The 27,176-nt window shown below is 40.0% G+C and overlaps 1 protein-coding gene across 1 annotated transcript; it reads right to left on the reverse strand.

Moving 5' to 3' along the window:
• Window positions 1-523: 523 nt before the first annotated feature.
• LOC127570986 (nucleotide-binding oligomerization domain-containing protein 1-like) lies at window positions 524-24,206 on the reverse strand. The gene is made up of 11 exons (XM_052016957.1): window positions 24,021-24,206; window positions 21,560-21,734; window positions 16,865-18,674; window positions 14,725-14,808; window positions 13,194-13,277; window positions 13,018-13,101; window positions 11,205-11,288; window positions 9,604-9,687; window positions 8,237-8,320; window positions 6,028-6,111; window positions 524-797 (listed from the first exon to the last, which is right to left on the reverse strand). Exons 1-11 carry the CDS (start codon window positions 24,204-24,206, stop codon window positions 728-730), a joined length of 2,829 nt encoding a protein of 942 aa, XP_051872917.1. The 3' UTR covers window positions 524-727.
• Between the last annotated feature and the right edge of the window lie 2,970 nt (window positions 24,207-27,176).

Raw genomic sequence — 27,176 nt, forward strand, 5'->3', positions numbered from 1 at the left:
CACTCTCCATGTGAGAGGCCACTGGCTTGTTTATTTTTAAACTTCATGTCAGTTATCAGCTGATTCAAAGCAGTTCCAATGTACTCCAAAATACTTACAAAAGTTGGGACTGTTGCCTTCCTAAATAAGGCACCATTTCTTATAATATTCTGCTAACAGGAGAGATTTATTTGGCACCTTTCTAATGTGATTGCTTAGCCATAGAGCTCTCCCTGGTACACCAGGGATGGTTGGTACAGCCTTGATCTCAGCCAGGTGCTCATCTGAAAATAGGGTACTGAAGTAAGACTAGAATATAATTTACTTCAGGTAATGCTTGAAAATATTGAAGAAAGTGAAATTTTCATTACTACGACAAGATCATGAATAGCATTTTACACTTCATAAGCATTAAATTTACACAAGGATTACAGTCATAGAATAAATGCAGCAGCCAATTTGCACAAAGCGAGTAAGTCTTTTGGGCTACTTTGGAACTGCTTTGAATCAGCTGATAATTGACATGAAGTTTAAAAATAAACAAACAGCATAATGTTGTTGTTTTTCCAGCTCATCCTTGAAATAATATCCGTGAAGGCAGAAGGAGCCTTGGTTAATCTGGCAACTAAAAGAGATTACGTCCTGCAAAGCAGCACTCCTTCATCTCAATTATATGCTGAAGTTTCTGGAGGTGGGCTTGGATCAATGAGCATCTGAGTCAGAGGCGAGAACAATTTCCAAGCACTATCTAGATGACAATGCGTTTGTCTTTCACAAGGTGCTGGACATCGTCTGGCAGAATTTGATTATCCTTTAGACTAGAGAGAAAACAGCAGAACATTTCAGAATTGTTAGTAGTTACTTTTCTCATAAACCAAAAACTTGAGAAGCCAATCATCAACACATCCATTTGAACTTGACCATCAATTCGAACTGCCTCTCTTACCTCCCAATTTAGGTGCATATTAGAAGGATTTGGAACATTTTCCATCTTTTTTTAAACCTTTAAGAGGTGAAAAATATCTCAAATGCTCATAATGTACAACAATGTGCAAGACCATTTGGTGATTGATGTTCTATTTAATATCCTCCAAAGTGGCTGATCCTTGAGCATGTGCCTGTAGCAGGTCCAACTACTGCCAATTCAGGAAATCACTGGTGACTGCTGTGTCTAATTGAATCTATTTCACTAGCAGCCTGCATCTTGCTCTTGTAGACTGCAAAGCTTTCAGTAAGTATCAAGTTCATTTGCTGGTCTTGAGGTGCAGTAGTCATCTTGATCATCCAGTGCTAGCCTCAGAAATAAGTTAGAAATATGGAAGCTAGGGAGTTCAGGGAAGAGAACAGTAATGTCCTGAAACAAATCTACATTATATAAGAGGTGGTGATGGTGGTCTTGAAACGCATAAAGTGGATAAATCCTCAGGGCCTGTCCAGGTGTATCCTAGGATGATGTGGGAAACAAGGGAAAAAATTTCTGGGACCCTGATAGAGATATTTGTATTAGAGATATTTGTATCTTTCTTTGCCATGGATGAGGTATCTGCAGACTGGAGAGTAGCTAACGTTGTGCCTTTATTCAAGAAAGGCTGCAAGGACAAGCCAGGGAACTACAGGCTAGTGAGCCAAACATCAGTGGTAGGAATGTTACTGGAGGGGATTTTGAGAGACAGGATCTATCTGGATTTGAAAAGACAAGAATTGATTAGGAATAGCAAGGCTTTGTGTGTGGGAAATAGTGTGTCAAGTTTTTTTGAAGAGGTGAATAAGAGGATTGATGAGGGCAAGACAGTAGATGTTGTCTATGTCAAATGTAGCAAGTCCTTGAACAAGGTCCCACATGGGACCCTGGAGAGTGTTATTGAAAAGAAAGACATAGGGTATGTGAGAGGAAGGATTTAAAGGGTGGTGGGCATATGGAACAAGCTGCCAGAGAAAGTGGTAGAAGCAGGAACAATTGCAACATTTAAAAGACATTTAGATGGATAGGAAATGTTTAGGGGGATCTGGGCCAAACATGGGGAAATGGGACTAGCTCAGGAAGGGTGCCTTCAAGTTAGGCCCAAGGGCCTGCTGCCATGCTGTATAAATTAATAACTGTATGGCTCATTGTTTGGAGAGTCCAGGAACTGAAAATTAATTCCCCTGAGAAGTGCTACAAGCAGTCCTGAAGAATTTTTATTGTTCTGCCTTTTCATTTCCTTTTTATGGTTTCTAATGATTTTGGCAGAGAAGATTAAGGAAAATCCAAAAAGATTTTATGTATATTAAAGGGAAAAAGAGTACTAGAGAGAGTATAGGACACCATTTGAGTGGAGCCACAGGAGATGGACAAGGTCCTTCATGAATATTTCTCCTCTGTTTTTACCGTGGAGGAAGACATGAAAACTTCAGAACTGGGGAACGTCAGTGGGAAGGTCTTGGGGATAGTCCACATTACGGTAGAGGAGGTGCTGGATACTTTAAAAGCTATGAAGGTAGACAAATCTCCAGGGCCTGACCAGGTTTATCCAAGAAAACTGTGGGAGGCTAGAGAAGAAATTGCAGGAGCCCCAGCTGAGATATTTACATCATCGTTAGCCACTGGTGAGGTGTCAGTAGACTGGAGGGTAGCAAATGTTGTGCCTTTATTTAAGAAGGTGGGCAAAGAAAAACCTGAGAACTATAGGCCAGCAAGTCTAACATCTGTGGTAGGTAAGTTACTGGAGAGGATTCTGAGGTATAAGATGCACATACATCTGGAAAGACAAGGATTAATTAGGAGTAGTCAGCATGGCTTTGTGCATGGGAGATCATGTCTTACGAACTTGATTGATTTTTTTTGATGAGGGCAGGGCAGTTGACGTGGTTTATATGGACTTCAGCAAGGCCTTTGATAAGGTTCCACATGGTAGGCTGCTCTGGAAGGTTAGATTGTGTGGAATCCAGGGAGATACGACTAACTAGATACACAATTGGCTTGATGGTAGAAAACACAGGAGGATGGTAGAAGGTTGTTTCTCATACTGGAGGCCCGTGACTAGTGGTGTGCCTCACGGGTCAGTGCTGGGCCCATTGTTGTTTGTCATCTATATCAATGACTTGGATAAGAATGTACAAGGCATGGTTTTAAGTTTGCAGACAACACTAAGATAGGTGGTTATAGAGGACAATGAAGAAGGTTATCAAAAATTATAGGGGGTTCTTGATCAGCTAAGTAAGTGGACTGAGGCAAATAGAGTTTAATTCTGATAACTATGAGGTGTTGCATTTTGGAAAGTCAGATCCAGGTAGGACTTTCACTGTGAACAGCAGGGCCCTGGGGAAAGTTGTATAGTAGAGGTACCTTGGGACTCCAAATACATGGTTCACTGAAAGTGGAATCACAGGTAGACAGAGTGGGGAAGGCAGCTTTTGGAACACTGCCCTTCATAAGTCAGGGCACTGAGTGTAAAAGTTGGGAGTTCACGGTGCAGTTGTACAGGACACTGGTGAGGCCGCACTTGGAATATTGTGTTCAGTTTTGGCCGTCCTGCTACAGGAAAAATGTTATTAAAATGCAAAGAGTGCAGAAAAGATTTAGAAGGATGCTGCCAGGACTCGAGGAATTGAGTAATAGGGAGAGGTTGGACAGGCTAGGACTTTTTTCCTTAGAGCGTAGAAGACTGAGGGGTGAACTTATAGAGGTTTATAAAGTCATGAGGGGCATAGATAGGGTGAATGCACTCAGTCTTTTTCCTCAGAGTTGGGGTATTAAGAACTAGAGGGCATAGGTTTAAGGTGAGAGGGGAAAGATTTAAGAGGAACATGAGGGGCAACTTTTTTTCTTACACAAAGGGTAGTATGCATGTGGAATGAACTGCCAGAAGAAGTGGTTGAGGCAGGTACAATAACAACTTTCAAAAGACTGTTGGACAGGTACATGGATTGGAAAGGTTATGGGCCAAAGGGCCTGTTTCTATGCTGTATGATTTATGAGAATATTAGAAATGAGGTGAGAGGGTGAGTCTAAATGATGGTTAAATAGTGACCAACTGGCATTCAATGAGGATAGGCATCTCTGGTTTAAAAAAAATCATATTTCACTTGGCCCATCAAGTCCATGCTGGCACTGAAAGTAATCCCATAAATCTCAATCCCCTATAGCAAGAGCCTAGGAGTGGGGATGTTGGAGGTCATATGATGATATCTCCCAGGAACTGTGCACCCAATATTGGTCAATTTACCTCACGTAGAAGTAGTTTTATTATGCATGCAACAAAACTTGTATACAAATTACTGTGACGCACAGGGTTATTATACAATGGACAAATGACTTACCTTATGGCCAGTCTTGGTGCTCTCACCCCTACATCCATTAAATTCCATGAAGAATAGAACTTCATTTCTAATTTATTCCCACTTCACCTCCATAACTTTACTAGAAGGGCAACCAAGGAATTGATTGTGGACTTCAGAAAGGGGAAGTCAGGAGAACACACATCAGTCTTCATTGATGGGTCAGCAGTAGAAAGTGTGAGCAACTTCAAGTTCCTGGGCGTCAACATTTCAGATCTATCTTGGGCCCAACACATTGATGCAATCATGAAGAAGGCATGCCAGTGGCTCTATTTCATTAGGAGTTTGAGGAGATTTGGTATGTCACCAAAGACTCTTGCAAATTTCTACAGATGTACACTGGAGAACATTCTGACTGGTTGCATCACCACCTGTCAGGTGGCTCTATTGCGCAGGATTGAAAGAGGCTGCAGAGGGTTGTAGACTCAGCCAGCTCCATCATGGGCACAACCCTCCCTGCCATTGAGGAGAGCTTCGAGAGGCGCTGCCTCAAGAAGGTGACATCAATCATTAAGGACCCTCACCACCAGGGACATACCCTCTTCACGTTATTACCATCGGGGAGGAGATACAGGAACCTGAAGACCCACACGGGAACAGCTTCTTCCCCTCCGCCATCAGATTTCTGAACAGTCCATGAACACTATCTGGTTATTCCTCTTTTGCACTATTTAATTTTGTAACTTAGTAATTTTTATACCTTTATGGCTTGCACTGTACTGCTGCCACAAAACAACAAATTTCATGACATATGTCAGTGATAATAAACCTGATTCTGATCCCATCGAGTTCTGTCCTGAAGTGTACCATGTCCTCAAATGCCTATTGATGGAACAGACTTGGAACACAATTTTGCTTTCAAAAGCAAAAAAACTTATTGGCTCTACTGTATCATATTACATGATTTCAAAGTAATTTTGTTATACATGTCTTTTTAAAAGCTCTCATGATTTTTTTGAGAAATGTGAGATGGGAGAAAGAGCTACAATAGCCTGTATATGGAAACCCTGGTTGATCGGTTGGTAAAGGTGTGGATAATGCTGCATGACAGGAGGTATCAGGTTCAATTCCTTGTCTATGCTATTGGTTTCATAAGAACATAGGAAATAGTTTAATGAAAAATTATTATGGTCCATTAACTTTATCGCTTACCATTTAGTCATATGATAAACCAATAATTGAGCTGTTGATAAAAGTTTGAATGCTGTAATTAATCAATAGTACACAAAAGGTCTAAGAATAACAAGATTAAAAACTTTAAGTTCATTGTTTTGAGCAATGCAGGTTAAAAAGTTTATCTCACAAACAGACAACATATACCATTGTATTATGTACACTTCTTTATATGCTTCCCTGGGAGAAAGGTGTGAGCTAGAGGGATCTGCCTCCTGCACCTTCTGAGGTGGGAATGATCTGTCAGCTAAAGGCTTAAATAGCCTGCATTCAATTTTCTGATTGCAAGAAGGACAGCACAATTGGTCTCAGTACTAATAAACTGGGTGAAGATATTCCCATTCTAATTATAATTCCATAACCTGGGCAAAGAATGAGCCAGCAAGGAATCCAGCATATCAGTATTGACATTGCCTGTCAATATCTCTAAAATAAAAACCTGCTGAATATTGGACATCTTAAAAAGAACTGGGAGAAAATTGGTCAAATAACAGAGAATCGTCTTAATTTAGTAAAATTTATATCAGGCGTTCAATTTGACTGGAATTTTTGCCTTACCAAATCTCATCTATTGTTGTATTTCCTTTGAGCGACTGGAAGAGATGTTCAGCTCCTCTGGATGTTATCTTGTTTTCATTCAACCTGCAAAGAATTCACCAATTCACCACATTATTGGTAATTTGCCTACACACACACACTAGATAAACTAAAGCTCACTCTGGAAATAAATCATGAAAAATTTCCTTTTGCAATGCTGGTTACTTACTTTTCTCTTAGCTACAGCAATGTATTGTCTTCTTAGAAGTAAGCAAGCAAGTAAATATGCAGGGATGTCATGCATTGAGAATCCCATTAATACAAGCTGTTACAGATATAAAGCAAGTCAACCTGGGGATTCATATCTCAAAATCTGGTGGTAATGATATTGACCTATGATAGGAAAATAATATGAGGAGCTGTTTTTGACTTTGAGATGGTGTTAAATCCATTGTCATCCCAAATTATGTCTAGGCCAATGTTTGGGCACGTAAGTGAGAGGTAAGTTTGTCTCCTCAATGATGAGTTCCAGGTTCTACAGAGACTGGGGTGCAGCCTTGTGTTAATATTGTCAGAGAAGCAGCACCAAAAGGGGCTGCTGCAGGTGTCACAGGTACAGAAGGGATAGGAATTGTTGGCGATGGTGGGTGTTGGAGAGTGGTGAAGAAACATAGCTGCTCTTCCCTGATGCATATTCAAATGTTACTTCACCTTTTTTGCAGCTGTTCTATATCACTGGTTATCTCAGACTGGCGTAGAACTGAGTCCTGAAACGGGTATACATGTCAGGTATGGTGAAGGACTCCTAACATGACAGGTACAGCACCTCCAGTTAGAAAGGTGCAAGTTTACCCAGTGTTTTCGGCCTTTGTAATCAAAGCAATGCCCTCAAAAACAGGTGACAGAGAGACTATGGACCATGATCACAATCAGGAAGAGACAAACAGTGAATAACCATTTCCACTGAATAATAAAGAGGATATGAATTTATAACCAAGAAAGAAATGATAAGCACAGAATTTATATATATTTAAAAATGATTTAGATAGTTATTCAAAAAGTTCTTTTTTTTAAGGATATGGGACACAAAAATCAGTAGGAAGGGGCTTGGAAACAAAAAAAAGCGTGATGAACACCCATCAAACTAGACAAAGCATGGAAAAAATGTAGCATTAGTGGATGTTAAAGCTTTTGGTCCTTCCTTGATGAACATGCTGCAGAAGGGGAAAGTTGGCTTATCCACCCGAATTCGAATAAATTTCAGAGTTAAGAGGAGGAGAGAAAATATCAACAAGCATGGTCTTAGCAGAGGTCTGCTGAAGGAAGTCAAGAATGTGAGACACAAAATGTGGGAATAATTAAAAGGGGATCAGTAAAAAGGAAAGTGACAAGGTTTTTGGTAGCTGACAGCTTTGGTGGTCCACTTCTGATGGAAGTAGAATGGAAACAGGCAAATCAATGCAATGGGTAAAGGATGTTCCAGAGATAAAGATGCGAGGGAAAACTGCTACTTGCAAATCAGGAGGCGAACAGGGAGGATTAGATGATAGGAACATGCTCCACTCCTTTTGGTCAAAACCAGCACTGTTACCAACTATTTGAATCCCTCAGTGAGGGATGATTACCTGCAGAATTAATCAGAATCTGCAAGCAGTAGTGTAGTAACTGGGACAGGAATATATTCTACTCTTAAATACCACAACACATTAAGTATTAAGCTTGTTCCCCTGTATACCAGCTTCAGGTTGGGCCTTCAACTTCAAAAGATAAGAATTCTTGAGCCAGTGAACAAAGCTACCACTTTACTGTACTCTCCTTGCATATTCCCCAACTTCCATGCTATCTGGCTCCTCTTGCCCTTTTTATTCTGTGAAATCTCTTGGTACATTGTCTCATATTTAAACTTGCAGATGGTTTGAGAGGCAAAGGGAATAATGGAAGTAAGTGAGCACATATACATTTTCATAGGTGCGGTCAGTCAGTAGAGGTAAGAGTCTGGGACCAGCAACAAAGAAACACTTTTTCCATTCCATGCGTGTTACATCTATGCTTGAAGACAGAAACAAGTGGGAGCCTGATAGCTCTCTAACCTAGCAAACAAAACAACAATTCTTCTTATGTAGACTACTGTAAAGAAACATAAGTTGATTTATATTAGAATATCAGCCTGTGGCATGATTGCTGTGACATGAAATGATTGCAAGTCAGAGGGATACGAATCAAGTATTACCATAACTTTTCCAAAGAGACATTTACTTTCAGCATTTCACCAAAGCTTTCAGCTGCTTCATCGTCCAACTCATTTTGTGTCAACCTGCAAAACGAAAGTCAGAATACCATAAAATCCAAAACATCACTTCCTTATGGGAAGCTTAATACCAAGGTTCTTGGGTTTATAGAGCAGGCCATATCTAATTTGTTGTGGAAGTGATATGTAATTAGTTATAAATTCAGAGTACTTATTATTTACAACATGCCATAAGGTAGGTTAAAATTAATACAAGGTATTTCTGTAAAATTGAGCACATCTGGTTATAACATACATAACATTAAAATCAAGTGGTAGTCCATTTGTCCCATTTTAAGCCTGCTTTGCTATCCATGACTGATCCTCTTCCTTAGCTCCTTGGGTGATCCCAATATCACAAGATTCTCCTAGATTCCAAAAATCTATTGATCTCAACTTTAAATATACTCCATGACTGAACATCCAAAGCCCGTATAGTAAAGAATTCACAGTATACATGGTCTTCAAAATGAACAACTTCCTTGTAAGCTCAGTCCAAAACATCTCAACCCTGAGACTATGCCCCTGAGCTATTGACTCTCCAGCCATGGGAAACAAGCTTCCTATTGGGCGGCATGGTAGCGTAGCGGTTAGCGTGACACTATTACAGCACCAGCGATCGGGGTTCGATTCCCCTCACTGTCTGTAAGGAGTTTGTGTGTTCTCCTGTGTCTGCGTGGGTTTCCTCTGGGTGCTCCGGTTTCCTCCCACATTCTAAAGACATACGGGTAGGTTAACTTGGGGGTTTAAAATGGGCGGCGCGGACTCATTGGGCCAGAAGGGCCTGTTACCACGCTGTAAATAAAAAAAAAATCCACCCTGCCAACCTTGGATTTCATATTTTAATGAAATCACCTTTCATACTTTTGAACTCGAGAGAATAAAATCCCCTTTTTGAACTTCCTTCATAGGGCAGCCTCCCACTCCCAGGAATTCTATTAGTCCTTCATTTTACCATCTCTGAGGCAATTCAAAGTTTATTTCGAGTCAAATATGCCATTAAATTCATCAATTAATTATGCATTTAGTCTTTGTTGCAAGGTGAGTGTATGCTTAGTAAAAAGAATGCTGTAAATTAATATAAACTAAATATTTCTTATAAAGTGCCTCCTTAATTTAACTCTACTGAATTTCTGAACGTTGTAATATCAAATAGGCTGCTAAAAACTAAATTCCTATCAATGTTTAATTCTGGTCATAAACTTTGAGTATTTGATTTGACTAATTTCAGAGTAAATGATCGGATAGCTACACTTTTCCCTTAGTAATGTCTGCAACTGTTGAGCGTCCCTGTGAATGTTGGTTCTTACCAGAATATCTTCAGTGACTTATTCTCACCGAGTGCCTTGGCCAAGTGTTGGCTGCCCTTTGATGAAATCAGGTTTGCTACAAGACTGGGAAAATTAAGAAACAATCGACTAATTTTCTTTTGCACTGTACCCAGGTCATAACAGTGATGCAAGAAGATCTTAGAATTCAGTGAAAATAGCCAAAATGAACAACAATATACTGCATCCATATAGCACCTTTAAAACAATAAAATATTCCAATGTGTTTTAAAAGAGCATTGTCAAATATGATTTGACACCACACCACATTTAAAAAAAAATAAAGATATTCATATCGGTGTCTAAATGTTTGGTCAAAAGGCAAGTCTTAAGGAAGAAAAAATAGGTGGAGGTTGAAGAACACAGGGCCAATGTAAATGAAGGCACAACCTGCTTTGGTGGAGGAATCAATGTTGCCAATGGGCAAGGAGCCAAAATTGGGTTACATGGATAGGGAGGAATGAGTGGGTTTCAACCACAGAGGGATTTGAAAATAAAGATGAGAATGTTAAGATTCAAGCTTTGCTGGAACCAGTATAATTGTAGCACAGTGAGCACAGTGCTGGTATGTAAACAGACTGGGTGGTCAGAATATAGATCGTAAAATTTTGGATGCACTCAGATTTACAGAAGGTGGAAGATGGGAGGCCAGGAGAACATTGGAATGGTAATGAAAGCACCCATTGTAAACTTACTTATCACAAACTGAATATAGCTGCTGAGAACTCAGTGAAAATATGGTAAGTAAATAACAGGGTATTCTTTGGAACTAGTTGAAGGCTTTTAGAGATTGATTACTTTAATCTTTTTGTGACAAACTCCTGACATTTTAACATAAGATATTAATTAGATGCAGTATGGTAGTATACTCATTACATTATCAAAGTAGTTATCCAGAGAATGCAACTTTGAATGCACCATGAGAATTTGAATTCAGTTTTAAACTAACACAGGAAATGTGTCATGTGCAAGATTGATGAGGAAGCTGTCAGATCATGAAACCTCAACTAGTTATTTAAAATGGCATTTAGGAAGGAAACCCGTGATGCCTTCCTAGCTTAACCTATATGTGACTCAATTGCACACTGACAATGGCAAATAACAGGAACAGGCCATTCGGCCCCTCAAGCTCACTTAATAAGAGCATGGCTTTTCTTTACCTTAGTACCACAGTCTTGTAGTAGCTACTTAATATTTAAAAAAATCTACTGATTGATCTGACTTGAACATACTCAGCAGCTGAGTCTTCATTGTCCTTTTGCTAGAAACTTCCAAAGGTTCACCACCTTCTGGCTAAAGAAATTTCTTCTCATTTCAGTCCTGAATAGCTGGCCCCTTATTTTTGACACCATGATCACCTCCCCTGCCTTCCCAGCCCCTCCACCCACCATCCCCTGCCTTGCGGAAGCATCAGCTCTGCATCATTTCTGTCAAGCCCTGTAAGAATGTTGTTTGTTTCAATGAGATCACTTCTCATTCTTCCAAACTTTAGAGAGTAGCAACCTAGTCTGTTTAATCCCATTTTATAGCATAAACCCATGCAGAAGTTTTGCAAGTAAATGTCAGATGATAAACTTAATTACCTTAGATTTTTCAAACTGTGGTGATCTCTTAGTGCTTCTGCAAAGGCTTCAGCTCCTCTGTCTCCTAACTGGTTTCCCCAGAACCTGTCAATCATTAAACTCTTAAATTATTTTGGTGAATTGCATGAAATTTATAAACGAAGTAAAATAGAGAAGAATGAGTTTTTAAAAAATGTAATTAAGCTGTTCAATACAATTGGTTTTCATGCTATAGAAATGAAGAATTTTATCATCTTTCACAGCTTCAGAATATCCTTAAATGTTTCAAAGACTTTTTGAAGAGCACCAACCAGCAATGAGTGAAACACTTGCATTGTTTGTGCTTACGATTGCCCTTCTTATTTTTCCATATTTAAGAGAGGATAATAATGTTTTGGAAGCAGTTTAGAGGAGTTTTGCTAGACTTAATGTCTGGAATGGATGGATTATTTTATGAGGAAACGTTGGGCAGGGTGGAGTTTCTGTAGAACTGTGAGTTTAGTAGAATAAGAGGGGGCTTGACTGAAAAATATCAAGGATCTTGACAGGATGTTTCCTCTTGTGAGAGCACCTAGAACTAGGAGATCATTATTTAAAAAAATAAGCCATCACCCCATGATTGAGGCAATATTTTTTTCTCTCAGAGTATCATGAGTCTTTGGAACTCTCTTCCTCAGAGCAGTGGAAGTAGAATCTGAGAGTATTTTTTAGGATGGCAATGGACACTGATTAGCAAGGACGTGACAGCTTACTATGAGAAGAAGGGAATGTGGAGTAAAGGTACAATGAGATCACCCATGATCTTATTGAAAGGCAGAACAGGCTTGAAAGGCCTAATCCTGCTCTTAATTTGTATATTCTTCAAATAGTGTTAAGGAACTATTTAGATCCATGGGACCAGAGAGGGGTTCAAGCTGAATATCGTAACTAGTTTGTCAATTATGTTCACATAGTTAGTAAATAATAATAAAGAATAATAAATCATCAAGAAATAATGAAGAATGCTTTGGACTGGTATCTTCCTTTGTCCAGAGTACAATTAGAAAGGTATTGGTTATTTGCTGCAGGACTAAATTTAACACCCACCTACCAAGTGGGAAACCTTGGTAGGTGAGTGTTAAATTTGGGGGCAATCAACAATCCTAGGAGCATGCTATGCCACACAGAAGCAACACCTCTGTCAACCTAGGCTGAAGCTCCATTGCAGCACTGACCAATGCAGCACCATCACTGGTGTCTTTGTTCAGAAGAGACATTAAACTGAGAATCTGTAAGCTCCCTTCTAGAAGGATGCAGAAAATCCCGATGTTGCTTGAGGAAGAAAAAGGGACTCCTCCCTATGTCACGCCAATACATATCCCTCAAGCAACACAAAACTGTTCATCTGTTATTACCAACCCTAAAGGAACAAGTATTGGCACATATTTTGCATATTCCACAATTGAAAGAAAAGTACCAAAAGCATGCCAAAAGGGAACATAGTTGATTTGTTTTTAAACTGTAGCCAATCAAGCTCCTTTACTTAAATTGGATAAGCCTCTACAACACTCAACTATGTTCCTTTTGTACTCAGAGCCATAATCACCTGCCTTTCATAGACTTCTGACAGGTGTCTCTTTAGGGTAAAATATGATGGATGTCAATAGCTTTCAACCACAGGAAGATTGTGTTAGACATTCACTGCCATAACAGCAACCTCCTCAGGAAAAATATAAAATGCCTCTAATCTGTATAATTCAGTAGATATGCAACGCAATGGTATTGTTCTAGTGGCCTTCAGTTGGTATAACTTACACCCCTTCCACACGCTTGCATTTTCTTGCATTCAACTCACCCCACGTCTTCTATAGTTCTGCTTTTTTGTATTGCTTTAGCCAGGTAAGTTCCTCCTATATGGGTAATCATATTTTTTCCCATTCTGTGTTAACAAAACAGGTCTAGTTAGTTTTGTCATTGTCTAAAAGTGTTTACTGAAAGAGAAAATTCATAAACATAATAGAGCCAACTCACTTCAAATGAATGAGACTGGGACAAACTTCAATCAGATCGGCAACATCCCTCGCACCAACATCACTTATGCAATTTTTGTAAAGTCTGAAATGAATTTGGTATAATTAAACTGTATCCTAAAAGCGTTTCAAACTAACACAATGAGAAAGTTAATGGGTGAGGATTTGCTCTATCCAGAAGCTTCTACAGTTCCATTCTTACCCCAAGTTTTGCAATATCTATTTATTTTTAATTGATTCAAGAGGTTTTATAGAATCTGCTGGCACAGGAGGCTGTCATTAGTCCTATCATTCCTATACTGGACACTGAAAGAACTGTCTGAGCAGTCTCGCCCCCATACACGCCATCCCCAAGTTACAAACGGGCTCCATTTTTACAGATGGCTATAAGTTGATTTTGCCACACAAGTCAGAAAATACACAAAATCACTTGATGAGTGCCAATTAACATGAACATTTATTTGTCTTCCCCTGCCTAATTACAATGGCATAGAATCAGGATGTCCCATGCTCTGTGGCTGGTTTCGATGGGCTTTAAGTATCAGCAGATGTTACATTAAACCTACGCCCTCTAGTTTTAGACTCCCCTACCCTGGGAAAACTATCTATCTCCTTTATTCCAGGGAAAACAGTCCCAGCCTATCTACTCTGTCCTTATAACTCAAGCCCTCTAGTCCCAGCAACATCCTTGTGAATCTTTTCTGTGCCCTCTCAAGCTTAATCACATCTTTCCTTGTGGGGACCAGAACTGCACATAATACTCCAAGTGTGATCTCACCAACATCCTTTACAACTGTAACATGATGTCCCAACTCCTGTACTCGGTGTCCTGACTGATGAAGGCAAGCCTGTGTACGGCTTCTTCACCACCCGGTCTATCTGTTCAACACTCCCCAGGGCCCTGCCATTCACTGTGTATATGCAGGCCTGGTTTAACTTCCCAAAATCCATCACTTCGCACTTTTCTGACTTAAATTCCATTTGCCATTTCCTTGCTACTTCCCCAGTTGATCAATATCCTATTGTAACCTTTGACAACCTTCTTCACTTTTGGTGTCATCTGCAAACTTATTAATTATGCCACCTACTCTCTTGTCCAGACCGTTAATGCATATGACAAACAACAGAGGACCCAGCGCTGATCCCTATAGCACACCACTGGTCACAGGTCTCTAATCTGAAAAGCATCCTTCCATTACCACTCTCTGCCTCCTACCACCTATCCAATTGGTTAGCTCACCCTGGATCCCATGTCTTCTAACCTTCCAGAGCAGCCTACCATGCAGGACCTTGTCAAAGGTCTTGCTAAAATCCATATAGACAACGTCTACTGCCTTGCCTTTGTCAATGCTCTTGGTCACATTTTCAAAAGCTCAAAGAAATTCGTGGGACATGTTGACTACCCCTAATCATCCCCTGCCTTTCCAAATAGCAAAAGAAAATCAAGAAACAGAATATAGAAAAATGTAATCGAAGTTTTAAAAAAAATGTGGAATCTACCACACAGGGTAACTAGGAATAAGCACTCTCACCCAAGTACTCTGATCTGCTGATACTTCTTGAGTTCTTCCACCAAGATATGTACACCATGATCTGTGATTTGATTCACACTCAACCTATATTGTTTTTAAAAAGATGCAAGAAATGTTAAATTACTGAATTTAATATAAGCACAAACTCTTTCATTTCGGCTTCAGAAATGTAGATTTGTCAATAGATCAAGAGCATTGCGATGCATTGGACAGGATCACTCTGAGTGTTACCCAGTGGTTTCATGGAGCTGCAGTGCATGTGTCAGCACCTTCCAGACTTTGCAGAAGTTGGGAAGGTGCTGGAAGACAGATGCACGCGGACCTCACCCCTCCCCTTCCTAGAGCTCACTATAGGGTTGCTGAGCATTCCATAATCTGTTGGCACACTTCAAATCTGGCCCCTCAGTTTTACACCATCCATAATGGTGCACCCAGTATATGCCCATTCACTCGGATGAGGCCACCGATCTTCACAAAAAAAACTAATTTTATGTTTTTAATTAACAGCAGTGTAATATGCTTCTAAATTATTTTTAACTTTAGAAGTAATTAATAATTAAAATTGTTCAACTCTTTCCAAATGTCTCTGCTCACCAGAAACACATGAAGGCAGTGGGAAAGCTGGCCGACTGCTTGAGCTGTCACAAGGCCATCAGGCCATCCAGGAGTAAGACTTCAGGTTGTATGCCAGAGGCCTAGTCATTATGGAACAGCTGCAGTGGTGAGGCCTCAAGGTTGTTGGGAACCTTGTGGCTGCAAGTGTTTAGGTGTTACCAGCACAGGTGGAGGGGAGATGGTGGGGGAAGGGAGTTGGCAACAACTGCAAGGCATAGACCTAAGCCTTGCAGTCACCCCCACTACTGCTGCAGATAAACTTCCTACAATGATACAGCAGAAAGAGCACGTTAAAAATATATTTTTGACACGTATTAATGAGCTGGCCTCGAGTACAGAGAGCATGCTGTCACAATTCGTAGATGGTACAAAATTTGTGAATCTGATAAAGGGGATAGTAATGCACTGCAGGAGGCTGAGACGGATTGGTGAAGCAGGCTGGTATATTGAGAAGTGTGAAACACAGAGGAGTGTGAAACAATGCTTTGTAGTAGCAAAGAGGAAATATGAATCAAATGGTGTAATTTTAGAAAGGGCACAGGAACAAAAATACAAGCTAATCAGAAACATGAATGAAAGTGACAGCACCTAGAGACGTCCGATTAAAAAAGAGTATATGAAATTATTGGCTTTATTAGTGGTTAGGGATACCAAAGTAAAGGAAGTCATGCTTACTGACACACTGGTTGAGACCTCAGCTGGTGATCTCTGGGCACCACAATTTTGAAGGAGGTCACAGCCACAGCCTTGAAGAGGGTGTAGTGGAGATTTGCTCATATGGTATGAGGAACTCCAGTGAGGTGGAGAGACTGGAGAAGCTGGAGTTGTTCTACACATCACAAAGAAGATCAGGATCACAAACTGTTTTGAAAGGACAGCATTTCCTTTGGTGGAAGAGTTGGCAATCAAAGGACACGGAGCAAGGGTAAAAGAATCAGAGATGAAGTGATTAAACTTCTTTCTAAAAAAATTATTTGATCTGAAATATACTGCCAGTGAAGGAGACAATAGCAGATTAAGTGGCAACATTTAAAAGGGAACTGGACAAATTCAGGTCAATAGAGAAAGAGCAAGGAGGGTTTGGATTAATTCCATCACAGAGCTGGCATAGACACATTGCACCGAATGGCTTTCTTTCCCCTGAGCTGTATCATTCTATAGTAAATAATTAAGCAGTACACTGGGATCATTTTCTCAGTCAATGTTGTGCCCAGGGATCCCTGAACCCACATGATAGGACAGATCAGCCAGACTTGGTTTAATATTGCAGCTGAAAAGCAGCATTTCATCGGCAGTGCACCAATGTGTCAGTCTAGATTAGGCACTGGAGTCTCTGGAGGTTTGATCCATGGACTTTGTATTCAGGGACCAGAGTGCTAACAATTATATCAAAGTTTACGCCTTAAAGTTCAAACCCAATCCTGAATGACAACAGTGAATTTGATTATAATATTAGACTGACTGGAAGAACCATAGTTCCATTTTACAAGGACCAAGAATATCAATATCTGGTGGCAGTGCTTACCTGAGGACCTTCAGCTGACTAAAACAGGAGGTCAGTTGGTTCACACCATAATCATTGATGTTATTGTTGTCCATCTCTAATGCCAGGGGTTTCTGAATATGCTGCAAGATGAATGCAAGAGCACTACAATCCACGGAAGAAACATTGCAATAGTTCAGCTTTATATAGTCAGCACTGATATATTTGGCTGCCATTCTGGATGCTGCTTCATTCTGCATTTCAAATATATAGCGTATCAACCATATGAAACGTGGTAGTACGTGTACCCTGCAGCCATCTTCAAGGTCCAGCCGAGGAAGACTTTGCAAATGCATTTTCATGCTGCTGAACAGGTAGGATGTTAGTACTGCCTTTTTTTTCTTAACAGCTACAGGAGATGCAAGGCTTTGCATGAGATCAATATTATTGTCAGACAACAAGCCACAAAGGAACAGCATGATAAACTGCAGAGATTCACTGAACAGCTTGAGGACATTTTTGGATGAACGCTTCTTAGGGCTCAGGAAGACTAAAACCAATTTTTTGATAGTGCTAGTTGAGGATGTTGATGCACTGCCATAGTTAAACAATGCCAGAAACTCCTGTGGACTGATTTCATCATCTAGAAGTAATGAAAATGCAGCAAAAAATGACTGAATGGTTAAGTGAATATATTCATATGTTGATTGGTTCCCACATCCATTATATTGACTTGCAGTTTTGATGAAACCTAACTGTAAATCCTCTTCACAAATCTTTGCTGCTTCAACTTTCTCCTGGCTGAGCTCAAAATCATTGTTCTCGGCGCCTTTTAAGGCTAATTTACCGATCCGCATTAGAGCTTCTTTCCTCTTTCTGAACACATTTAGCTGGCTTCTGTCACTACTCCTGTGTAGATTGTCCTGGGAATTATGGTTAAGAAAAACCTCAACCATAACCAGGTAGATATCAGTCAGTGTAATTGTATGTGACAATCGCTGGGAACTATTTGTGAACTGAAAGTGTTCATAGCATTTAAATATAATCCAACAAAACAATGGTACTGTACATAGACTGCACAGGTGAGGGTTTGCCTCCAGCTGGGTCAGAACCAAAGTTTGATCAGCCTTGTCTTTGAAAAACCTCTTCAAATAACCCAGCAAATGTTCCTTGGAAAAGCCCTTCAGCGTCACTCTCTTTCTCACCATCCTCAATGGTAAGTTTGTGCCTGTCCTCGCTGTCAACAATTTTTTGGAACCTTTTAATAACTTTCCTCGGAGAAGGTTCAACAGCAGGGCTATTGGGTGCGTGGGCTCAAAGGGTGATGAGACATCGGGGATATCATTAAGGTCACTGTCCACATTAATTTCATCAAACCCATCCAGCGTGAAGAGAACAGTGGTTGGATGTTGTCGGATGTAACTGAATATCTCATCAGTGTCCTTATCAGGGTAACAGTTGTACTTGAACAGAAGATCTCGCAGAGAGATCTTGTCTTCCTCCTTAAAGCTGTTGAACAGTCTGCATCTAAACTTGAAGAAGAACTTAATGTCAGCACAGAGCTCACCCTTTGACCACAAGTTCTGAAGTCTCTGTAGGAGTATAGTCTTTCCCACTCCAGCATCACCAGTTACAAACACAGTTTCTACATCTTTGTTAATGATTCCACCGTCACTGAACAAATCCTCCAAGTGGGAGATGGTTCCTATGGTTTCATTGACTGCATTGATTAACTCCATAAGAGTCTCAGTGTAAATGTCATCAAACAGAATATCCTCCTTTTGGGTGTACAATGAAATGAACCTAGTATCTTGTTGCAATGCACCTCGGAGCTTCTCAATATACTGACAGACTGAAAGACAAACATTGAACAACATACACATGCAGAAAGGTTCATTTTTGTCATTAATTTCAATTATGTCTTCTTGAGCTTGAAATATAATCCTGATAAAAGTATACTCACTGTAATCCAAAGTAGTGTATAATCATTATCAAACAAATTTTCATGTAGCAAAATAATAATCCTCAGATTTTTGGCATATATTGTTTATAGTTAATTTTTCTAAGTATCATTCGGTTACTACCAGTAATAACTTGATTAGTTATTGAAGCTTGAATTTTGTTGCACTTTGATATGAATATAATGGGGATTTCATTTAGAAATAAATAATAAAATTGTTGCATCAATCCATGGTATAAGCACCTGTGTGTCTGGTTTCATAAAGGGGAACGATGGTGGCAAATAATTACTAAATGTGTTTTGTTTTTACAATTAATAGACAAGGAGACTGCAGTGGTATTAAGCCACAAGGTACCAATTAATTCAGTCTGGGCAGTGCACCTCAGGAGACATATTGGAAGGGGTGCAACTCGTGTTTCAGCATATTATACTGGGTTTGAATGGCGATGCCAGGCAGTATAGACTTGGTCTATAATCTTTTGAATATACCAGATTAAACAAAGGATAATTTAACTGAAGTGTTCAAGATGATTAAAGTATTTGATATCACTGGATTCAGTGAGTAGAGAAATTTGGAACAAGACAAATCTTAAAGTTGAAACTAAAACATTAGGGTGATGTCACAAAGCATTTCTTTGCACATAGGGGACTGAATCTCTCTCCCATAAAAGGCCTTATGGAACTGAAACATTGAAAATGGAAACTGACAGATTTTTGTTTGGGAAGGGGTCTTAAAGGTTAAGGGACTCAGGTAGGTAGACAGAATTAAGATGTAGATCAGTCATGATCTAATTCAAAGGTGGGACTGCTTCAATGGCCAATTCATATTCCTATGTTTCCATGGCGCTCAGCTAAACAGATGGATTCAGGTGTGATCTCCCAGCCATTGAGCATTACTAGCAAGTTCACACACACTGGTGATCTCCAGTTGCCTTGAGATGCTGACAGGTCTTCTCTGCAGTTTGTGTGGTGAAGGAAGTCCAACAACGTCATTAAATTGGGAATTCTGAGGTATTGATCCAGTAGCAATAAAGGAAAAATGAGATTTTGTTAGAGGAGTTATGGTATTCCACCATGTTGCAGATGTTGGAGGGAATTGTAACCCTAATGATTGTACAACCATAGTGGATGAGCGATAGAGGGAGTGGGAAATGAAGTTCCACAGTAAAGGCACCAATCAAATGAACTGCACTGTTCCAAAATGTTTGTTTTAAATTATTAATTTTAACTTGTAACCAAAATTGAAACGTGCACCTACGATGTGACATTGGATTGGCTTGGAAGGAAATGCTTATGCACAGAAGACAATTATCCTTTTAATTGTAGACATAAGAGACGGCAGATGCTGGAATCTGGAGCAACAAACAAACTGCTGGAGGAACTCAGTAGGTCAGCATATGTGGTGAGGAAAGGAATTATCAATGTTTTGGGTTGAAATCCTGTATTAGGACTGAGAGCGGAGAGGTGAGACTATCCACTGATACTTACTGTAAACCCACTGACTCCCACAGCTACTTAGACTACACCTCTTTGAACCCCGTGTCTTGTAAGTACGCCATCCCTTTCTCCCAGTTTCTGTGTCTGCACCACAGCTGCTCTCAAGGTGAGGCCTTCTACTCCATTTCATCTGAAATGGCCTCCTTTTTCAGGAAGCACGGCTTCCCTTCTGCTGTGGTTGATGGGGCCCGCTCTCTCATTTCCTCTGTTTCTTGTACTTCTGCTCTCACCCCAACTTGTTCTTCCCTCCACCCACCCCTCCCTGACCCCTGGCACTTTCCCCTGCAATCGCAGGAGGTGTAACACTTATTCTTACAATAGCCCTTTCATCTGAGGCAAAGATTCACATGCACCTCCTCCAACCTCGTCTACTGCATTCAATGTTCCTGATGTGGCCTCCTCTACATTGGCGAGACCAGGCACAGACTGGATGACCATTTTGCAGACAGCTACACTCTGTCCACATTGGCTATCTCGAGTTCCCAGATGCATGCCATTTCAATTCCCCTTCCAACCTGTCCATCCTAACCCTTCTCCACCGCCAGAGTAAGGCCCAACATAAATGACAGAAACAACACATTCTGCCTGGGTAGTCTAAGCCCAATGGCATGAGCATTGAGTTTTCCAATTTTAGGTAATCCTCCCCTATCTCTTTCTGGTTCCATCTACCATTCACCGCTCCCCTAAATAGTTCCCATTATCACCTCCTTTACTTATCAGAGTCCAATATCGGTAGCCATTTGTGTTCCCGCTCATCTCCCTCCAGCAGCTGTCTCCAACCTTCACCCTCCCTCCACCTTGCTCCATCTGACACTCAATTTTTTTTGTCTGCCTCCATCTGTGATCCACCTGCCACTGTCTTCCAACGCCACCCTCCCCATCATCCTGTCTCACCACTCCCCTACTCTTTATATTGGTTATCTCCACTCCCAGTCCTGATGCAGGGTTTTGATCCGAAATGTCGACAATTCCTTCTCCACCCACACCCCTATAGATGCTGTCTGACCTGCTGAGCTCCTCCAGCAGATTTATTGTTGATCCCTTTAATTGTAGTGCTTGCTGGGAGGATTTAAGGGATCTCACAATGCAGTACTGATATCCAGCTCATGCTCTGAGATAATGGACTAATGATTCTCAGCTACTGTAACTATCTGTGCAATCACACAATGGATCGGCTCAAGACAAAAAAGGAATGCGGTAATTGCTGAATTAATCATTAGCCCAGGATCATTTGATTAACATTGCAGCCAAATTTATTTGTAAGGAATTCACTCACTTACCTGAATCTGTAATCAGCACTGGTTTTCTCAGAAAATGAGCTGGTGGGCTGTAATGAATTTCTTGCAGCCAAGGTTGAACATCAGAGTAAATTTCTTTGGCAGAATGCAGAATAAATACAAAGTACTGTGCACATTCTTCTCCTTTAGCCATTATGATATCCAGCGTTTTACGCACCTGAATTTTTTTAAAAAAATAAATGCTACATTTATTTCTTTTCAATGCACAAGTTGTATCCAGTGAATAAAAATTTCGGCCATTACACAAATGGTTTGCTTGTAACCATTATGGAAATGTGTGAATCACAACCTTTGAGGGAAGAAGTTAGTTCTGTAAATTATAGGGATGTGAAATTTTCTTAAAGTGTCTGCCTGAACTGTGAAACACGTTATAGATTTTGCACTTACAAACACTTACTGTTCCTTGAGCAGATGTGAAATGGCCCTGGCCAGCAGAATTATAGAGAATTCCAAAACCTGTTATATTAGAAGCAAGAGGATAGCTGGAGAAAGAGTAGGTCCCATCAGGAACCAAAAGGGAAGTCTTTGTGTGGAGCCTGGGGATGTGTGTAGTGTCCTGAATGAATACTTTGCATCAGTATTCACCAAGATGAAAGATGGGGAGGATGGAGAGCTAGGGGAGATGTACGCTGATAGTTTGAAACGTGTATCAGGGAAGAGGAAATGTTGGAGTATATTGATACATATCAAGGTGGACAAATCCCCAAGGCCTGATGAAATCCATCCCAGGGTGTTATGGGAAGCAAGGGAAGAGATTTCTGGGACTCTGAAGAAGATGTCTGCATCATCTTTAGCAATGGGTGACGTACTGGAAGACAATCGGGTAGCTAATGTTGTTCCCATAATCAAGAAGGGCAGTAGGCTAAGCCAGGAAACTATAGGATAGGTCAGTAGTAGGGAAGCTATTGGAAAATTTTTTTAGGGATAGGATTTATGATAACTTGGAAAGGTGGGGGAGTCAGCCTGGCTTTGTGCATTGGAAATCCTGCCTCACAAAACTGAGTGAGTTTACTGAGAGGTTACCAAGAAAATTGAAGGCAAGGTGGTAGATGTGGCAATACATAGACTTTAGCAAGACTTTTGACAAGGTCCTGCATGATAGGCTGGTCCAGAAAGTTAGGGCACATGGGATCCAAGGTGTTTTAGCAAGCAGGATCCAAAATTGGCTTGGTGGTAGGAGGCAGAGGGTAGTGGTCAAGGAGTGTTTTTTTTCTGATTGGAAGTCTGTAATCAGTGGTGTACTGGAGAGATCAGTGGTGGGAGCATGACTGTTTGCCTTATATACAAATGACTTGGATGAGAAGTGACTTTGCTGATGACACAAAGATGGTGGAGTTGCAGATTAGCAAGTATGGTTGCCGAGGGATACAGGGGGACATAGATCAGCTGGAAAGTTGGGCAGAGCAGCGACAGATGGAATTTAATCCAGACAAGCAGGAGGTAATGCATTTTGGGACATTTAATACTGGCAGGATATGTATAGTAAATGAAAAAGACCTTAGCAGCATTGATGCATAGAGGGACTTTGGGGCTTGGGGTGCAAGTTCATAGTTCCCTGAAAATGGCAACACAGGCGGATCCAGTTGTGAAGATGCTTAACTTGCTTGCCTTCACAAGCAGGGGTATGAAGTATAAGAATTGGGACATCGTTTTGTAGCTCTACATGATATTGGTTAGGCCACACTTGGAATATTATGTGCACTTCTTGTCACTACACTATAGAAAGGATGTGAAAGTGCTAGAATGAGTGCTGAAGACATTCACCAGGATGTTACCTGGAATGGAGGGCTTTAATTACAAGGAGAGATTGAATAGGCTGGGATTGTTCTCACTGGAGCACAGGAAGCTGAGGGGTGATCTAATAAAGGTTTATAAAATTTTGAGGGGCATAGATAGGGGACATAATCACAGTCTCGTTCCAAGGGCAGGAGAGTACATAGCTTTAAGGTGAGAGGGAAAATTTTAAAGGAGATCCGAAGGGTAGGATTTTCCACACAGAGGATGGTGGTTATCTGGAACAAGCTGCCAGAGGAGGTGGTAGAAGCAGATACAATAACAACATTTAGAAAGCATTTGGATAGGTGTGTGGATAGGAAAGTAATAGAGGGGTATGGGCCAAATGCAGGAAAATGGGATTAGCATAGATAGGCATCTTGGCCAGACCATTGGGCCGGTTTCCATGCTGCACGACTCTTTGTTTGCATAGGACTTGGGTGAAGTACTAGCATTTAATGATCTGCTACTAGTGTTGGATGCTGGGGTGTAACTTGAATTTAGTATCACAGAAGAAATGCAACACATACAAGAAATGCATCACACATAACAAACCAACTTGGCTTCGGCATTACTTTTTCTACAATTAACATGATAAAAGAACATGGCGACTCAGTAAATTTCAAAAGTCAGGTCAGTCAGTAAAAATAATATTTTTGGCTGGTCATACCTTTTCATGCCGAGTAACACTCTGCTGTATGAACTCTGCATCTTCAGATGTGAAATAACTAGAATGTAGCAAGTTATCCAGGATGCAATCAGTGTTTTTAATTCCATTGACAAGCTCCAACCCGATGTACTGTGAGAAGATCAAGGTACGAGGAAGCCCGTTGTTAAGAGCCATAGTCTGCTCCATAGTAAATTTTGGAGTTCAAAAATCAGCTTTTCTAAAGGAAGCAAAAGCTAGGATGGTCAGTAATATCACTTTATATTTGTAAGCTGATCACAGAATATTAATCACAGTTAGTTGACATTCCCACTTCAATGAGTAGAGTAAATGGCCCCAAACTATACTGGGACAGTGAACACAGAAAAAGTGAATCCTAATAATTGACATCTTAATTCACCAAATCATGCCCAAAATATCATGAGCGTAGCAGGTGAGGTTTGTGTCCACATACAATGTGGCCCATGAGGAAAATAATTATGGACTATTAGCAAATTATGTTATAAAACCCCCCACTATTTTTGCATCATCTCGGTAGATCTTTGAGGGCTGGAGTTACCCAATTCCTATTAAGCATAAGGAGTTATTCTGCCTTCTATGGATTTCTCACATTTCACATAAATCCTCTTGACCCTTAATTTGCTGAAAGTTGTGCTGCCCCAGGAAAGATTTTATTCAAATGGACTGGATTAAAGAAGCACACCTATTTAAATGTTTTACTGGCCATTTGCTTATATGCATAAAGCCTCAACATTCATCACCTTTGTTTTCATGAATCAAAATTGACTCAGTCTCCCAGCCTTACATACAACATTTCCATTCTTTTAATGGTCTTCCACACTAAACTTTGCCTTTGTCTGACATTGCTTTCCAACACATCCACCTTAACATTCAGAAATAATAAGCTGATTAAACTGCAAGCTTTAAGACTTTGTCCCTTGATAGATATCTCTCTACCTCTCTTCCCCACTCCCCCAATTTTTAAGGAAATTTTAGACTAACTTCTTTGATCAAGGTTTTATTCAACTGCCCTGATGTCTTTTTCTTTATGTCCATTGACTATAGTTCTGTGCAATGGATTGGGACATTGTTCAATGTTAAACAGAATATATAAAACATTATATTTTAAATGTAGTTATTAGAAAGCAATTAATTAATTCCAAGGATGTGGATTTTGGGACAAGGTTATCATGTATTGCCCATTTCTTTTGTCCCCAAGAAGGCAGTGGTGAGTAATCCATCAAGTCACAGTGAAGCTCCATGTAGTAATTGAGAAATGGAGTCACAAATAGTCCAATTTAGGAATGGACAGATTTCTTTCCATAAAAAAAATTGTGAACCAGATATGTTTTTATGATGATCTGGTAGCTTTGTGCTCAATTTTACTGATACCATTTTTACATTTCCAATGTTTTTAAAAATGGAATTTAAAAATCACATACATTGAAATTGTTATACAAGTATTGCTGCACTACTGAATTAGTAGCTTAAAATATGGAGATTCTTTTTGTTTAAAAGAAAAGCTACTTTCATAAAGTCATGGCGTCCCATGTTTTACAGCCAATTAAGTATATTTATAACCTTGGCACAGCTGTAATTCTTTGAAGGGTAAACATAACTGATTTAATGTTTAACACCAATTTAACATTAAATGCATTCAGTGGGTTATTACATTCAGATTTCTCATTCGCCCCATTCGTGTGCTGTGAAATCCACAGAACCACATGAAGTGGAGGGAGGAGAGGGAGAATGGGTGGAGAGCAGGATTGAGGGGAGGACAGAAAGTGACAGAAGGGGAGATCAAGGAGCAGACTCCTCAAAGAGCTATTGAAAAAAAAAGGTGATAAAGTGCCATGCTAAGGGCTTCAGGTGGAGATTGGTTTCCAACACTGATACTGAAGAAATTATACCACGTTTCCACATATGTCTAAGTGAAACAGAACAGTACAAAATTCCTGTACATTTACCAAATAAGCTACTAAATAAAAGTTAGGTCTTATCTATTCAAATATAGTAAAATTTTAAGTTTGTGGCAAGTCTTAATTACTGTCAAACTCTTGTCACTGAAATTAACTTTTAAAAGTGTGGAGTTCTCATTTCTTTGGATCTTATTTACTGTTGGAGATGTTTCAAAAGAACTCTTACTTTTCTACCACTTCCTGGTCTAGATCTACAGCCTCAAAATTGATTTGCATGAAACATGCTAAAAATATGCAGATAAAAGCATTGCATGCCAGTTTGTTTCAGTGCAATTGAGAAAGGTTTATCATGAACATATGGAATAATGCTTGAACAACTAATACTCAACACTGCCTTTCCACCTCTCATGCAAGAATGCAGGTCAATGACCATCTCCAATAAGAAAGAGCACGACCCTTGATATTCAATGGCATCACCACATTCCAAAAAAAAATTAATAAGGGACAGGCAAAAATGAAGGAAAAATTCCATAATTAAATTTACTTGGATTTCTCTCCCCACTCTCTTAGTTCCAATTTTAAATCCAGGCATGGCACAATTGATAACAACACTAGCTTTACTGTGTATTATCATATTGAAATAATTTGAGATCACAGACATTAACAGCACAAATAAAGTTGTTAATCTGCATCAAATCTACTGCTTCTGTGCCAGAGCAAATCTGAAACAATTCCCTTTCCTACTTCCCACTCCATAGCCAAATTTCTTCCTATATCTACACACAAAAATATTGGAGCAAAACACAAAAGGCTGGAGGAACTCAGCGACATTGTGTGTTGCTCCAGATTCCAGCATCTGCAGGCTCTTGTTTCTCCATAAAAATATTGATCAGCTTTGTGGTTAAGAGGTGTAATGGTCTCAGTCTTAATTATTCCAAGTGGCAAAACATCCCAAGTTCTGACATAGGACAAGCCTTTACACATGAACGAATGGACAAGGAGAGATCAAGTGGCCCATCAAACCTGCCTCATAGCCTGCCAGTCCCTTCTCCCCTTCACTTACCAACCTTCAGCTTGAAGAAATTCATAAAAAATCTTTACCCTCTTTATATTAGGCCCAGGGAATAGAGGGATACAGACTATGTGCAGGCATATGGGATTAGCGTGGTTGGCACAGACATGGTGGGCCTGTTCCTGTGCCATACTGTTCTATGTTCTCTGTTTTATTCTATGTTTGACT

This window comes from Pristis pectinata, chromosome 5 (genome assembly GCF_009764475.1).
Source record: "Pristis pectinata isolate sPriPec2 chromosome 5, sPriPec2.1.pri, whole genome shotgun sequence".
In the NCBI taxonomy this organism is placed as follows: Eukaryota; Metazoa; Chordata; class Chondrichthyes; order Rhinopristiformes; family Pristidae; genus Pristis; species Pristis pectinata.